Source organism: Vigna radiata, chromosome 1 (genome assembly GCF_000741045.1).
Source record: "Vigna radiata var. radiata cultivar VC1973A chromosome 1, Vradiata_ver6, whole genome shotgun sequence".
In the NCBI taxonomy this organism is placed as follows: Eukaryota; Viridiplantae; Streptophyta; class Magnoliopsida; order Fabales; family Fabaceae; genus Vigna; species Vigna radiata.
The window spans coordinates 5379729-5394852 of record NC_028351.1 but is presented as its reverse complement, the minus strand read 5'-3'; the positions used below and the strand labels follow the sequence as shown (position 1 = coordinate 5394852).

At 33.8% G+C, this 15124-nt stretch overlaps 3 protein-coding genes and 1 pseudogene across 5 annotated transcripts; 1 reads left to right on the top strand and 3 right to left on the bottom strand.

The window, feature by feature from the left end:
* The first annotated feature begins 1844 nt into the window (after positions 1-1844).
* LOC106765603 (mitochondrial carrier protein CoAc2) lies at positions 1845-4697 on the top strand. Of its 2 annotated transcripts, none has more exons than XM_022782628.1 (7): positions 1845-2132; positions 2313-2398; positions 2553-2760; positions 2848-2974; positions 3076-3260; positions 3333-3455; positions 4265-4697. In XM_022782628.1, the coding sequence occupies exons 1-7, from the start codon at positions 1977-1979 to the stop codon at positions 4319-4321; spliced, it is 942 nt and encodes a 313-aa protein (XP_022638349.1). In that variant the 5' UTR covers positions 1845-1976; the 3' UTR covers positions 4322-4697. The 2 variants fall into 2 exon arrangements, with proteins under 2 accessions (XP_022638349.1, XP_014505770.1); XM_014650284.2 differs by lacking the exon at positions 4265-4697 and adding an exon at positions 3540-4255 and having other exon boundaries at positions 1851-2132.
* Positions 4698-5196: 499 nt separating this feature from the next.
* Positions 5197-6929, bottom strand: LOC106756268 (annotated as a pseudogene).
* Positions 6930-7998: 1069 nt separating this feature from the next.
* Positions 7999-9705, bottom strand: LOC106763710 (pentatricopeptide repeat-containing protein At2g15690, mitochondrial). The gene has a single exon (XM_014647877.2). The coding sequence runs from the start codon at positions 9525-9527 to the stop codon at positions 8148-8150; it is 1380 nt and encodes a 459-aa protein (XP_014503363.1). The 5' UTR covers positions 9528-9705; the 3' UTR covers positions 7999-8147.
* Positions 9706-10625: 920 nt separating this feature from the next.
* LOC106769875 (programmed cell death protein 2) lies at positions 10626-14691 on the bottom strand. Of its 2 annotated transcripts, none has more exons than XM_014655675.2 (11): positions 14448-14691; positions 13840-14087; positions 13654-13737; positions 13428-13558; positions 13241-13338; positions 12626-12714; positions 12432-12540; positions 11999-12153; positions 11850-11920; positions 11272-11386; positions 10626-11139 (listed from the first exon to the last, which is right to left on the bottom strand). In XM_014655675.2, the coding sequence occupies exons 2-11, from the start codon at positions 14044-14046 to the stop codon at positions 10975-10977; spliced, it is 1224 nt and encodes a 407-aa protein (XP_014511161.1). In that variant the 5' UTR covers positions 14047-14087; positions 14448-14691; the 3' UTR covers positions 10626-10974. The 2 variants fall into 2 exon arrangements, with proteins under 2 accessions (XP_014511161.1, XP_014511151.1); XM_014655665.2 differs by having other exon boundaries at positions 13840-14070.
* Between the last annotated feature and the right edge of the window lie 433 nt (positions 14692-15124).

Below are 15124 nucleotides of genomic sequence, written 5' to 3'. Positions count from 1 at the left end.
AGATTGAACGAAATTTACAATTTTTAGGACCACATTGAACAGAAAAAAAAAAATAGGGACCAAAACGAATTTTGCCAACCAAAATAGGGACCATTAGTGCTATTAAGCCCTAAAAAAATTACGTTTAATGTTTTGGCAATGTCTTATATACATTTATTAATGTTTTCATTTAATTATTTAATTATTAATGTTTTTAATATATTCAAATATAGAATTAAGTATGTATTTAGCTTTAAATTTTAATTTATTAATTCAAAATTTTAATATAATTTGATGTTAAAAATAAATAAATGTGATTTTCTTAATTCAATTAATTATATTAATTTTTTCTATGTCACAGTGGCATTTTAAATTAATATATCAAGGTTTCAAAGAGATGAATTTTAATTTTACATTAGAGACTAAACATATTTATATATAATAAGAATTGTAACCCGATGTATAATGTATATGGAAAATTTTGTGATGTTAAATTAAATAAATAAATATTAAAACCATATCAATATATTTATAATTTAATATTTATGAAAAAAATAAAACAAATACTCCTCAAACAAACGTATTATTTGATTAATTTTTTTAATATTTATCATAATTTACGTATTCTCAATATTTTGTTTACATAATATATATGAATTATATAGTAATATTTAAATATAATTTAATTTATTTTGCTATAACTTAATTGTTTGAAACAATTTTTAATCATTAACTTAATAAAATTCAATATTTTTCTAAAAGAAGTCATTGGTGATAATTAAATTTAATTTTTATTTAACTATCCTAAAAATCTCGTGTTTTAAAAATACTATAGATAATATATCTCACTTCACTAAATTATATAAAAAATAGATTGTTATTCACAAATTTACTTTAGGATTTTACTCAAGTATAAGTTTGAAAAACATCGTACACTTTTATGAAGTTAAACTTTCAAAAATTTCTTTATCTTAAGAAAATGTAATTAATTAAGTGATAATATATGCGAAATAATAAATAAATATCTGAAGACTTAAAATAAAAAATTTGACCATGATTTATATCTATCGTCACTACAATTAATTCCACTCTATTATCATAATCTATTATTTGAGCTACCTCTTGTTCCCTTTTCACTTATATATTTAGGTTTTAATGTATTAATTTATTTAGCTGTAAAAAAGTAATGTTATCTTATTATGGAGTTAATATTTTAAAATATATAATTTAATTTTAAAGTTTTCATAAATGTGAGGAATTTTAGTTAAGTTTTCATTATTATTTTTTGTTTATTGAATTGTTGTACTTTTTTAGTTTAGGTTTCGAGTGCTTAAATTTTTTACGTCACCTTATTAATTGTCTTTAAGAAATATATTATCGACCCATATTAAAAGATTTAAAATTTTATGATTAATATAAAATGATATTATGTTTAATGAAAAAATAACATTAATTATTTTCTAGATTCAGATTGGATAATAAAGACGTACTTATCAATAACGAAACAATTCTTAATCATCACAGATAATGCCATAGAAGTAATAAAAATACACATTTTCAACTAGAAAAATAAAAATAATTTAATATTTTACATTAATCACAATATTATTTTTATATTAATTACATCTATTAAAACGTAAATACAAATAATAAAAATTATGTATAAATCAGGGAGTTAACAAAACTTACTAAATATATTAAGATAATTTAGTAACAACTTAATTAAAAATATGTAAAGAGACGTTATAGCTTAATTAAGTATTTAAAAATAAAGAAAAATTAAAATTTTGATTAATAAATTTAATTTAAATCGTTAAAATTGGTCCTGTTTGGAGGCTGAGCAGTCATATTTAACTCAACTACGCAATTCGATAGTTCACAAATTCTCAAACTGAATTCAATTCAATCGCTTTTCTTTTCCTTTTTCTTTTTTTTTTTCCTGTTACTGTTTTTCTCTGTCACTCTCTTTCCTTTCTCTATAGCAATTTTTCTGACAAATGGCGGAGCAGAAGAGGCATGACCCAGAAGACGGGACCAAGGGTCCGCTCGATCTCATGCCTCTTCTCGCCAAGGAGTTGCTCGCCGGCGGCCTCTCCGGCGGCTTCGCCAAGACCGCCGTCGCTCCTCTCGAGCGTGTCAAGATTCTCTTTCAGGTCAGTCAAAAATTAGTTTCAGTGTTCTTTGCTTTAAAACTGTTCAACGGCTTATTTAATTGGCGTGCTTCGAACGTCACCTATTTCTAGTCAAACGTGTTTCTGTCTTTTTCAATTATCTTCTTCCTCTGAGAGGTTTTCACGTTTCTTGATTTCTAATGTGGTTTTTGTTTATTGCAGACGCGAAGGGCTGAGTTTCAGAGCACGGGACTGATAAGATCAGCTGTAAGAATTGCCAAAACGGAAGGGCTTCTGGGTTTCTACAGGTATCTCTTTTAACCCAAACTCATACGTCAAGGTTGATTGAGTTCTGTGTGGCTCCAACGTGATCGTGATCATAAGTGCAGTTTATAAGCTTCTTTTCTCTCTCACAATCTCAGGGGCTGTATCTTTTTAAGTATCTTGTGAATTTATTTGCAGAGGAAATGGAGCAAGTGTTGCAAGGATTATTCCTTACTCGGCTATTCATTATACGTCTTACGAGGAATACCGCAGATTGATTATACAAACTTTTCCTGATGTGTGGAAAGGTCCTGCCCTTGACCTTATGGCAGGCTCACTCTCTGGAGGGACAGCTGTACTTTTTACTTATCCTCTTGATTTGACTCGAACCAAGTTAGCTTATCAGGTAAAGTATCTTTTCAGAAATTAATTCTAATCTGTTTTTTGGAAGAAAAAGTTTTAAGCTTTAATTTGTTTGTATTTGAAACTGTAGATTGTTAGTCCAACAAAATTGGGTGCTTCGGGGATGGTCAATAACGAACAAGTTTACAGAGGGATCACTGATTGTCTTACAAGGACTTATAGAGAGGGTGGCATAAGGGGTCTCTATCGTGGAGTAGGTACGAATTTGAATCGGCTTATTTCCATTTCTCGTATTTTTGTATCGTATATCACTGTTGCATTTGTAATGTAAACCTCCTAATTTTGTTCATGGCAACAGCTCCAACTCTTGTTGGAATATTCCCATATGCGGGTTTGAAATTCTACTTCTATGAGGAAATGAAGCGCCATGTCCCTGAGGAGTACAATAAAAGCATCATGGCCAAACTGACTTGCGGATCAGTAGCAGGGTTGTTGGGTCAGACCTTCACATATCCTCTTGAAGTTGTTAGGAGGCAAATGCAGGTAATTTTAGTCTTCCGATCACCCAGAGATTGATTGTAGATATTAAATTAACAGTGACAAACATATGGCCAGATTCAAAAGCTCCAGCCGTCTGACAATGCCGAATTGAAGGGGACTTTCAAATCTATTCTTTTGATTGCCCAAAGGCAAGGCTGGAAGCAACTGTTTTCAGGGCTGAGCATCAATTATATAAAGGTGATACGACTAGTAGCTTATTAAAAGTAACAGACAGACTCTCAAATCGTTCTGTATGGCTAATTGTTGAATTTTGTGATTCAGGTAGTTCCATCTTCGGCCATAGGCTTTACAGTTTATGATACAATGAAACTATACCTGAGAGTTCCATCAAGGGAAAAAACTGCAGTTGAAAATTGAAATGGCAACCAACAAAAGAATCAGCCGAGCATCGTCGCAATTATTTTTAGTATAAAATGGGCCCCTTTCCTATTTTAACCTGCTAACTTCCAATAAGCTTCAAATTGGCTTCTTGGTCTCATTCAATTTGACCACCATTCATACATAATTGCTGCTGCTGCACATTGCATTCTTTCAAGTTGTACAGCGAGATGGAGCTTATATTCCATCTTCAAATAGAACTTGTAATTCTTTCAACTTGTAATGATCCCTTGTCTGGGTTTCATTCATATTGTAGCCTGCATTCTTTCCCAGTTGTACAGCGAGATGTGGCTTATACTCGATCTTCCAGTTTCATTCATATTGTAGTAGCCTGCATTCTTTCCATATATACTTGTGTTCATCTTGACAATTTGACTGGGTTTCGTTCATTTCTTCAGTTGAGGAAATATACCATGTATGCTGTTCATTTCAAGGTCACCAATTATGAAAAACTAGACCTGGCGGGGAGATGGAGGGGTGATTAGTTTATATAGTTTATATAGTTTATATAAACCGTGCAGTTCGTGCATGGTCACACTTGACAAATTTTGCAGTAGAATTACTTATAGGAACCTCGGATCCATCTCAACATTGGAAGTTTTTTGTAGATGAGGCTGAGTGCAAAGTCTGAATTGTTGAGCTCGCGCGCATACCAAAGATTTTAGATAAATGGACGGAAGCTTTTAGAGATAAAAGATGATCAAATGAATTGGCAAAAAACTTTTCAGAGTTCTTGATATTAAAAAGCTAGCCAACGAAAAAGAAGTCGTCCATCGAATGCTGATCGATGTCCATTGCTTCTGGCCAAACTGATTGATCCTTATTGACGACGAGTTTTATCGACGATTGTCCTTAGGGGAGGGAGTTGCACGAAGGAGTACGCGACATAAACAACAGATACGAGCAGAGTATTCCTGGTCCGTTTGTGCAAAAGTGCAAAATTTTGCCAAGAACATGAAAATTAAATTGAAAATGAAAATTGAAAATTAAATTGGTCATGGCATTCTAGGTTTCTCTCTATTTGTCGATGTTAGAAACGGAATTTTATTATTTATTTACATTTTACTTATAAACGGAATTTTTATTTATTTTAATTTTTATTGGATAAAAATGTGAATGGTCAAAATAATTTTTTTAAGGAAAACGTTTCAACAATACAGTTACGGTTGATTATTTTCTAATGATACAGAGCAACAATACATTTTAATAAGATAAGATGCAAATTATCAAATAAAAGTTTAAATTCAATTGGTAACAACACTTGTTTATGGAACAGAAAAATGTTCATAGTGATTACTACAGCATGTTCATCATATGGCTTATAGTGATTTCTATAACAATTTTTATACCAATTACTATTAAATGCATAAGACGGGGGAATCGAATTTCGCACTATTGGTACCTACTCACTTCTACTCTGAACCAGCATTCCCATGTGTACCCATCCAAATTATCAACCAAGTATACCATTATCTTACATACATTGTAAACCATAAACCTAAATAGGAAAAATCAAACCATCTAACCAAGAGACAGCAAATAACAACAAACTATCATACAATAAGCCAATCACTATATATTTACAGATGAATTAGCAAAATATCTTCTACCTTTGAAGATAACCTTTGCCCTTATTAATGAGATCCAGAGCCACTGTCACCTATAATTGGACTTTAACCTCGAATCACATTTAAAATATACTTCATCAGTTAGTATCGACACACTGTAACCTGTGTTTTGTATTATTGTATGGGAGAAAACAGAACTCATAAGGACAACCCAATGCACACAAGGCTCAACCTGTTGGGCTCTGAGGAGTATACACCTACAAAGCTTTCCTCAGTTCAAGACAAAATGGAACCTTTGATCAACTCGCTTAAGAAAATAACCATACATCACTGATGCTGGATAGACCTGCCCTACCCTGAATCTGCTGATTTCAGCTATGGATGTTATTATATCTCCTACTTTGTTACCCATAATGAGGCTCAGGTGGTGGTTTTGAATAATTTCGTATGCTTCACGTGAGTGAAGCTTCACATGTTTACTATCCTCATCTGGCCACAAATCAATCTTACCAGACAGATCTGGGGTTATACAGATGGTGTCAAAGAAATATTAGAATCAATGAACTTCTACACCACCAATGCGTACAAGATTTCCTCGAGAGCTTTCCTCCTCTCATTAGCCTTCACCTCGGCAATCCTCCTGCAAAGGTTTGGAAGCCATCACATGATCAAAAGGTAAGCCATCGCAACGGGTTTCTTTAAGACTTATAAATAAAAGATCTTAAGTGGAACCACATACTAATATAATACATCAAACAAAGCCTTGAAGTGATGTAGAAAATTAACGTGAGTTTAATTTATATTTCACTACACTTGTAATTACCAGTGGAATATTATACAGTAAGGTGTGTAGTTTGGGAAAAGTTCTTACATATCTAAAAGTAAAACAACTATAGGCAAACCATATAAAAGCCAAAATTATACTTCACACTAAACCTAAACCATAGAGAACATCAGAATGTTTTGCTGCCATCTAAAGGAATATGTTTCATTCATTTATGGATGCCAAAATGAGCAAGGATGGAAGTTTGTCAGATTTATTACGAGAAACTTAAGAGTGTGAGAAGACATGAGAGTGAAACAAACCTGTACAAAATCAAAATCCGTGCCTGAAGCAGAAGGCTCTTCCTTTTGTTGATCAGCATCGCGGTCTGTTTGGAGCTGCTCAAGCTGCTGGGTGATCTACCAAAATCTGAGAAAGAAACTACCCAATGGGAGACTCCAACTGAAGAGGAGCAATCTTGGCACGGACATCCGATTCAGATGACTCGGGAAGTGACGAAGCTGCTCTAACTACAAAACCTCTTCGACGACCTTGCTTGGGGATAGAAAGTGAAGTGAAGCAAAGCTGGAAAACATCAACAACAAAAGGCAGGTGAATGATAATTAATCAATGATATCAATCTCTTAACACGGTGTTTGGTTCCATTTATGCTTACTTCAATTCACTTACAAAATATCGTGTATTGTCGATGAGATTAGAAAAGCATTTCCGATTCCCTAATTCCAACTATTACCAGCAAAAGATGACTAAAACGGCAATCCATCATATCACCTCGCGAGAATAACAATTAACAAAGAGAACACGTAATCAATCACAGAAACGATACCTAGAAGTGGAACTGAGGCGTGCAGAGGCGGAGGCGCTGATCAGTCTTCCGAAGACTATCGCCGGTGAGCGGACAGCAGTGATTGCCACGTCCATTTAGACGTCGGAGAGGTCACGAAGAAGCTCAAAGCTTGATGGATTCAGAGACAAAATGAACAAAGTGTTGTAAGAATTGCTGACAAAATCTCAAACAGTGTTTTCCTGAGGCGTAGAAACTGTATACGAGTATACACCAGGATATGAGATAAGATATAGAAAAGGAGAGAAGGAGAAAGATTTTAAGAGAGAAAGTAGAGATTGAAGTTTTGTTTCTTGTAAAGAAATGAGATCCTATATTTATAAGAGAAGCAGAAGACCGTTGCAACAAAAAGAAATTAGCCGTTAGGATCAGAACGTTGGCCAAAATCAAAAAACAGCACTTGAACGTTGTAATTGAAACGTTGCAATTGGAATGCACAACGTTCTTCTATTCTTTTGCAATATTATAATAATATTTTATAACAATCTAACGTTACAAAGCTAACGTTCCAAAACAATTTTTGTAATATCAATGATTCAATTCAATTCTGGCGTGCGTTTTGCGTTAATGCGTTCTGACATCTCTCATGCAGTTGGAGCAATGAGCCCATATATATGCAAAATCAAAAGCAACATTGCTTACTATTTCTTGGTACTATAAAAGATAACCGACTAACATAAGCCAATTCAGCCTATTTGAATATTCAACCATTATTCATCTTCAGCTATACATCGGATATTTTTTTCATTATTAATGACACTAATCTTTCATTGGTCACTCTTATTCATTTTATTACACTAATCTTTCCTTTTTCATCTATAATTTGTGATTTCCTATACGCTCTTCTTTCTTAAAATTTCTTCAATCACTGAATGAATCTCTTTTATATGGCATAGATTAACGCTTTCGACATTATGTTAGTAATGTAATCTCGTACATTTGAAAGGGTATTGGTGTTATTATTTTATTGACTTCAATGAATTTGGCGGATGGTGACCAACAACTCAATAATAAATAAGATAATTAATAACCATAGTAGTCTGATGATTAATAAGAATAATAATAATTATTAATAAACAATTAATTAGTTTGATTTAATTACGAGGTATATAATATATATATACATATATCGTACCACAAAGAGAGAGACACAACGCAGGTCAATTCATTGATGGAACAAAAACTTCTTTGATCTGCCTGATTATGGATTTGATCCTTACATATTTATCTGCAAATAAGAAACAACCTAGCAGTACAACATCAATAGTATGTACAGTTGAACACTTTTACCAACGCTACCAATAATCTCCACAGGAGCATTTTCCGTCTTTAAAATGATGAAATCGCTTGTTATCCCTAACAATTAGCTCCCTTCCAACAATCTTGGACATAATTTTGATTGCATTGTGGCAATCCCCACAGATACGTAGGTTCTTGATGATTCTAAGTGTTGTCCTCGGGGGTGTACTGATGAGACCATAAGCAATTGCCAAACGTTCGCTGTGATATTGCAAGGCCTTCTCTTTTTCCTCCTCATCAATGTCATGGAGGACATATCTTGTATCCGGCACATAACCGGCTTCCCTCATCTGCCCACTCAAACCTCCTAATTTCTCATGAGCCTCTTCTTTATACGGAATAGAATACCGATACTCAGTCACCCTATTCTTCTCCTCTAGCATGTTAATATCATGCTGCTTCTTTCTTGGGGGCATAGGAAGTTTATCAGCAATGGTTTTTGAAGGATCAAGATACTTTAACAACTCCTCTGCATGATCTTCAAGATCTAAATTTCCATGTATTCGAGCAAAATTTCGAAGAGACTCCCAACCCTCAGCTCCAACCTCAATTGGTATCTTCTGAATGAACTCTTCAGCTTCGTTCAATCGACCAGCATTCCCCATAATGTTAATAACCTCCAAGTAATGCTCCACTCTTGGAACTATTCCATTCTCCTTCATGGACTCTAAATGTAAAAGCCCTTCTTCCACAGCTTCTGCCTGTGCACATGCAGCCAAAACCAATTCAAAAGTTTCCCCATCCAATGGCACCCCTGCGCGCTTCATCTTCTGAAAAGCCAGTAAACCATCACACGCTAAACCATTAGCCGTGTACCCACCAATCATCAAATGCCACGAAGCGGTATTTCTCTCCTGCATTTGATCAAACACTCGGCGTGCATCCTTCACACTGCCACATTTGCTGTACATCCCGATCAACCTGTTGCTCAGTTCAACGTCCCCACGAAAGGTCGATCTTCTTAGGAATTCATGGACCTTTTTCCCCAATTCAAGCGACCTTGTATGCTCACACAAATTCAAGAGCGCAAGATAAACGCGGTAATCAGCAGTAGCACCTTGACCCATGAGTTCCATTACTCGATCGTGCTTACCCTCTTCACACAGGGCTACCAAGTCCACATTCAAGGGTAACGAGGCGTTTTGGTTTCGATAATCAAGCTTCAATTTGGGTTCTACGGGATGGTTCCCCTTACGCAAAGGAGGGATTTTGTAAGTGGAACGGCTAGTATTGTTGCCATTTCGGCGCCTGCTGGAATCAGGAATCGAGTAGGTGCAGATGGAAATGGAGGTAGAGGAATGGGTGAACACGACGGAGTTTGCTGCGCGTGAAATGGATCCCACAGTAGCCATTGATGTGTGAAGTTTGAGCTCCATGCTTTCTGGTAACGATGAAGCTATCGGAAAACAAAATATCTCCTTTCGCCCTCAAATTTTAAAAAATAGATTAATATTTATTTTTTTACAAAATTCAAGATAATCTTGTATTTTTTTCAATTCAAATTACGTTTTTCACCATTTTACATAATAAAGTGGTCGAATATTATATTTATGTCCTGTTACAAGACACGACATATAATGAAAGTTATATTTTCAAGAAATAATACATATTTTCGTTGTAAATCTAAATAATTTATAATAAAATTTAAAAAGTTACTAGAAATTTATGTGTATAGTTCGCTTATGAAAAAAATAACTTCCACTGCAATAATTTGTATGCATCTTCTAAATATAATAAATTACAAGAAATTAATAATTTAAAATTTTTTATTTTCATATAAATCTTTTACTATGTTTTAAATAATAATAAATAATGGAGCAAATAATCTTCTATTTGTGGTTGGCAAAAAAATGACATATATTCTTATCGAATCTTAATTTCTATATTGTCTATACTTTAAAAACCGTTTATATTTTATTTATTATATATCTTTACTGTATATGAGGCTAAATAAGCAGAAAGTGTGGTAAAATAGAGAAAATTCACTCACTATTGTGGTTAATATAAAGAAGTTACTTTATTAAAAAAAAAAGAGATAAAAACTACATGTACATATTGATTTAATAGAATTAAACCATTTTTGTTTGACATATACATGGTAAAATTTAATATAAAATCTATTCTCTAAATGTAATACTATAAATGAATACATACATATTCAAGGTTAGAGTAAAATATCTTCATTATATAATGTTATAAATTATTGATAAAATTATATAAATAGATTCTTATTTGAATATCCACCAATTAAAAGATTATATATCATATTAATAGTTAGAAACCCATTTGAAGAATTTTTAAATATGGGGATAGATTAAATAATGTAACGTAATTAATCATAATTCTTCATCACCAATTAGGTTTCATCTTTATATTTACAAACCAAATGATGAAATAACTTTTCACCCTTGACTACTAATCCATCTCAGTAAACTACTCACTACCTCCTCTTTCTCGTAAGTGTGATCTTCTTCACATAAAATTTTTATAATAAATATTGAGTTTAACTATGTTTTTAGTACATATATCATTCCACATGAGTTAGAATGACCTCCTAAACTTAACTTTCATGAAACGTTTTCAATAGTTAAGCTAACACACCTTAAATTCTTTCCAGAAAGTAAATAGAAATGAACCAAACATCCTCAATACTAAATTAAACTTTGGGAGAAGTAGCAAGGACGCAAAAAGCCTATGTGAGTAAATTACAAAATCAGCACTCAATCCTCAAAATCGATGGTTGAAGTAGGTAAGCCCTACTTCAAACTTCTGAACCCAAAATTTTAAAAAATAATTAAAAAAAGACACTTCCCTGTTATTTCCCTATAAGCCTGTGGAAGGTGAATGAATTTGAACCCAGGCAAATTCATGTTTGTAAGGCAAACTTGCATTGCAAGAGGCTTCACATGCGTACACCACAATTGAAGCCCAATCCAGAGAATCTACTTCATTGTCAACGCCGAAGTAGTAAAGCAGCTGTGGCAAAATCTGGCACCACCCACATTAACAACTTAGTATCCAAAGAAAATATACAAAACATTTGGTTGAGCAAGCAAAAAAACAAAAGTTTTACATGTAGAACAACATTCAGCTTCAACCACTGGTATCTAAAATAAGTACCTGAAATTCACAACACATAGGTCCGCTGCAGTAACTACATCTAGGGATATCAGCATTTGATGGCCGACCACTTGAAAGAGGCCATATTGGCTTAGCATTAGTATTCCTATAATACCTGATTTACCAAAACTGTAATTAGACCCAATATATTGATAAATCGAATGCCATCAATCTGGTTATTATGCAAATTAATCCTTTTGAACACACCAGTACACTATGATTATAAGGAAATGCACTTTTATAAGGGCTGAGAGAAATTTGGATTCATAATTTAAATTCTAAATTGTCTTCATACTTGTAATTTAATAAATAACTTCACAGTGTTAAGCTAATAGTTAACACTTCAGATACTTTTGTTCCAAATGACTGGATCATCGAAAATGTTAGGCTTAACAGAGACAAGTAGCAATGAAGATATTTCCACTACTTTCCTCCTTCTTTTAGTTTTTATCTAAAAAGGCAAGATATTATATTTGTCAAACATTTTCACCCATCCCGTTTAGTAACTAATCTGCCTCCACGGGCACACAAGGAAATTCACCATAGTTAAGCATTCTAATTTGGCAAATCTTTATCACCTTAGCACTTGTTCAGGGGCCTTGTCTATGCATTCCTGGAAAGAGGCCCAACTCTTTTTGTCAGCGTCACCCTGTTCATAAACAATACAATTAGCTAATAATATACATAAACTATAAACAATCTTATTAAAATGAAAAAAAAATGCTACCTGAAAGCTATCAAAAATCGAATTCATTGTGTCGTCAGTCCTGTTCCTTGAGATCAAGGAATTAGACAACTTATTTTCCTCAGACATGTCTCTATTATATTCACTTTCATCTTCAATTGTGATCTCAAATTCAGGCCACAGATTCTTGCTTCCACCTGAATGATAGTGAAGAATGATCTCAGGTGTAAACTAACAAGATCCTAAATAGTAGATGTCAAAAATTTATACAGTAATGTACATGTTTTATTTCGGAATGGTGGTTTTAGGTTTCATAAGAGATACAAATTTAAATATCTTGTCAAAGTGGTTTTATGTAGAGCAATATTGTAAATAGTCTCAGCATTTTTACATTTCATCTAAAAATGACTAATAATTTCGCTATCAAAAGCAAATAAATATTGTAACAAAAATACACAACTTTAAACCACTTGACCTTTATGTGACTCTAGCAAGTTGGCTCCACTTTTGTTGGATCCAGAAACAGACGAAGAAATTTGTATCTGAGGACAAGCAATTTTATGTCCTGCCCGCCAACTCATAACCTGTGAGTTGGATGAGAAAAAAAATGATCATAGGAATCAAATTTGTGGAAGAAAACAAACAGATACATTAAATTAATTCCATTACCTGGTGCTTCTCAGAACAATACCGTGTCTGTCTGCAGCTACTACAAAGCTTGTCTCCCTTCCAAGTGCCACACCAATCACAAAGAACAGCTGAAAAATAAGCACACATTCTATCAAAATCGAGCTAGATTCAGGGACAATTTGTTTCATAGAATACACCTACATGTAGTCCAACACTTAAGTCATAAAAAGTGTTAATCCACTTTAATGGGAAAGCACGACATACATTACTTATATATTACAATGCAACTATGCAAGTGACCTGTTCGGGTTGAAAAATTATGTTAGAATGACATCAGATAATTTTTTTTTTCCTGATAAAAGTGTGGTCCCACTGTGTGTAGTAACAGATTGTAGTCACGAACTCCTTTTCACTTCATTCAGAACTCCTCAACACTAGTACTCAATACTCAGTACTCAAAATGAGATAATCATGAGTATAAATATCCAAAAATAACATACACAAACACAAGCCAGAGGGTAAATAAGCATCTAAACAACAGAAATAGTAATCTCTCTTCACCATACCAAAGCAGAGGATCTCTAAACAACTACAAAAATGAATGGGATTATAATCAACAAATAAAGTAAAACTATTATAATGGTGACTACCAACCTCCACAGCCAGCAGGTTTGTGACTCTCATTATACTGAGGGCATTCTTGAGAATAAAATGGATTAACACGTTGTAATTGACAACGGAAGACCTTCACACTTTAATTAAAACATAACATAATCAGATATAAACAATGACAGGAACTAAAACAATGGAAAGGGTTGTGTAAGAGAGGATGATTCCTGACCTTCTAGATGGCTTCTCTGGATGGTGTTTCCATTGCTCATGTTGATCCCTGAGGAGGCATTTCATAGAGGGACACATAAAAACATACAACATTCGGTGAAATGCAGTTTCCTGCTCAGTTGGTGCATAAACCTAAAAATTCAAGGGTTTAATACAATATGACACAATCCACAGGTATAGCACAAAGCATACATATGTCGAACAATCATGAGGCATGAACTTCATACCTGAAGTAAGAATTGTAAAGGTTCTCCACAAATGTCACACACAAATGATCCCCCTGAAGGTATATTCAAAGGGTCAAGCCAAGCCTGTTATTCACATCACCTGTCAGAAACTGGCTCTTTCTTTGTACACCCAATAAAGCAAGATAGAAGTAAATTGAAAATGAATTCGATGAAAAGGTAAAGTACAGGGACTCCTCCAGCTTTGCTTGGGAAATATTGACGTTGAAGAGACCATTTATTCTTTGGCTTGTCAACAAAGCCAAGTGTGATGGGTTCATGTTCTTCTTCTTCATCATCGTCATCAACATCATCATATTCATCTTGATCTTCTACATTGTCATTCTGCATAGCCTTGAGCTTGTCAACCAGATCTCCAATGGCATCAGTATCCATGTGTTTAGGAACGGAACAGGTAGTCTGCGAGATAGTGAAGACTGAGTGTGTAGGTAGCACATAAGATTTCATCATTAAACCAGAAATATAAAGCTGTAAAACTGATTAGAGACTGGAATATTTGATCAAGCAATCTAACATTGTGAACCATGCAGCCGAACTTAGATATAAAAAAAAAAAAAAGCAGAAAAATAATATTTAAAAAATTGTTCTCATAAAGCCTTCTATACTCATAAATCAACAATCAACAATAAGAATCAAGTGTCTATATAATAGAGCCCTCACGGCTCATTCATCACGACACAATCCTCACGACTCAACCCTCATGAATCAAACATAATATAAACACTTGACTCGTGCAAGGAAACAGTAGTATTCTAAATTCTTAGTAGCTTCCTTACCTTAGAATAGTTCTTCCTCAAAACTGGTAACTCGTGCAAATCACTGTTGGGTCTGCGAACGGCGGCGGCGGGAAAAGGGGAGGATAGTGATCTGAAATACGGAACTGGGAGCGCCGTCCAACAGATGCAGCGAGAAGGGAATGACAGTGATTTGGCGGCGGGACGCGGGGCGGAGCTGCCGAGCTGCCGTTGGTGAGTTTCGCAAGGAGAAACGTATTCTGAGGGTTTTGGAAGAGCGTCTTCAGCTATTTCATATTTATTTTATTATATTCAATAATATCTCTTAAAAGAAAATACTAAAATACATGAAATAAAACCCCTGAAATTAAAATCTCATATGTGTCAGATATACTTAATAATAAAAAAAAATTATTATTTATTATCAATTAATCTTATCTTAGTACTTTCCTTCAAGGAGATGCCCAACTTGGATGTTATTTGTCAAGTATTTTAATAGGAACATTTGCATATAGTTTTGACTGTGACATGTTTGCGTAAAAAATAACAATCTAATTAAATTTATTTTGTATGCTGATGAAAAATTAGATTTAAGGTAATATGAATGAAAAATTGTTAATTACAATACACTTTAATGGTTTTGGAGTGGGAAACGCCAAGATCCTATAATTCATAAGAGTTCAAAAGTAGCAATTGTCATGTATTGAAATTCAACTTTT

Excerpts from the sequence above, each read along its gene's own strand:
- LOC106765603 (XM_014650284.2), top strand. The coding sequence starts at position 1,977 with ATGGCGGAGCAGAAGAGGCATGACCCAGAAGACGGGACCAAGGGTCCG. Across the intron at positions 2,975-3,075 it reads GGGTCTCTATCGTGGAGTAG|CTCCAACTCTTGTTGGAATA; the intron begins GTACGAATTTGA and ends TCATGGCAACAG. Across the intron at positions 3,456-3,539 it reads TGAGCATCAATTATATAAAG|GTAGTTCCATCTTCGGCCAT; the intron begins GTGATACGACTA and ends TTTGTGATTCAG.
- LOC106763710 (XM_014647877.2), bottom strand. The coding sequence starts at position 9,527 with ATGGAGCTCAAACTTCACACATCAATGGCTACTGTGGGATCCATTTCA.
- LOC106769875 (XM_014655675.2), bottom strand. The coding sequence starts at position 14,046 with ATGGATACTGATGCCATTGGAGATCTGGTTGACAAGCTCAAGGCTATG. Across the intron at positions 13,738-13,839 it reads GCAAAGCTGGAGGAGTCCCT|GCTTGGCTTGACCCTTTGAA; the intron begins GTACTTTACCTT and ends TGTGAATAACAG. Across the intron at positions 12,154-12,431 it reads CTTGCTAGAGTCACATAAAG|GTGGAAGCAAGAATCTGTGG; the intron begins GTCAAGTGGTTT and ends ACTATCATTCAG.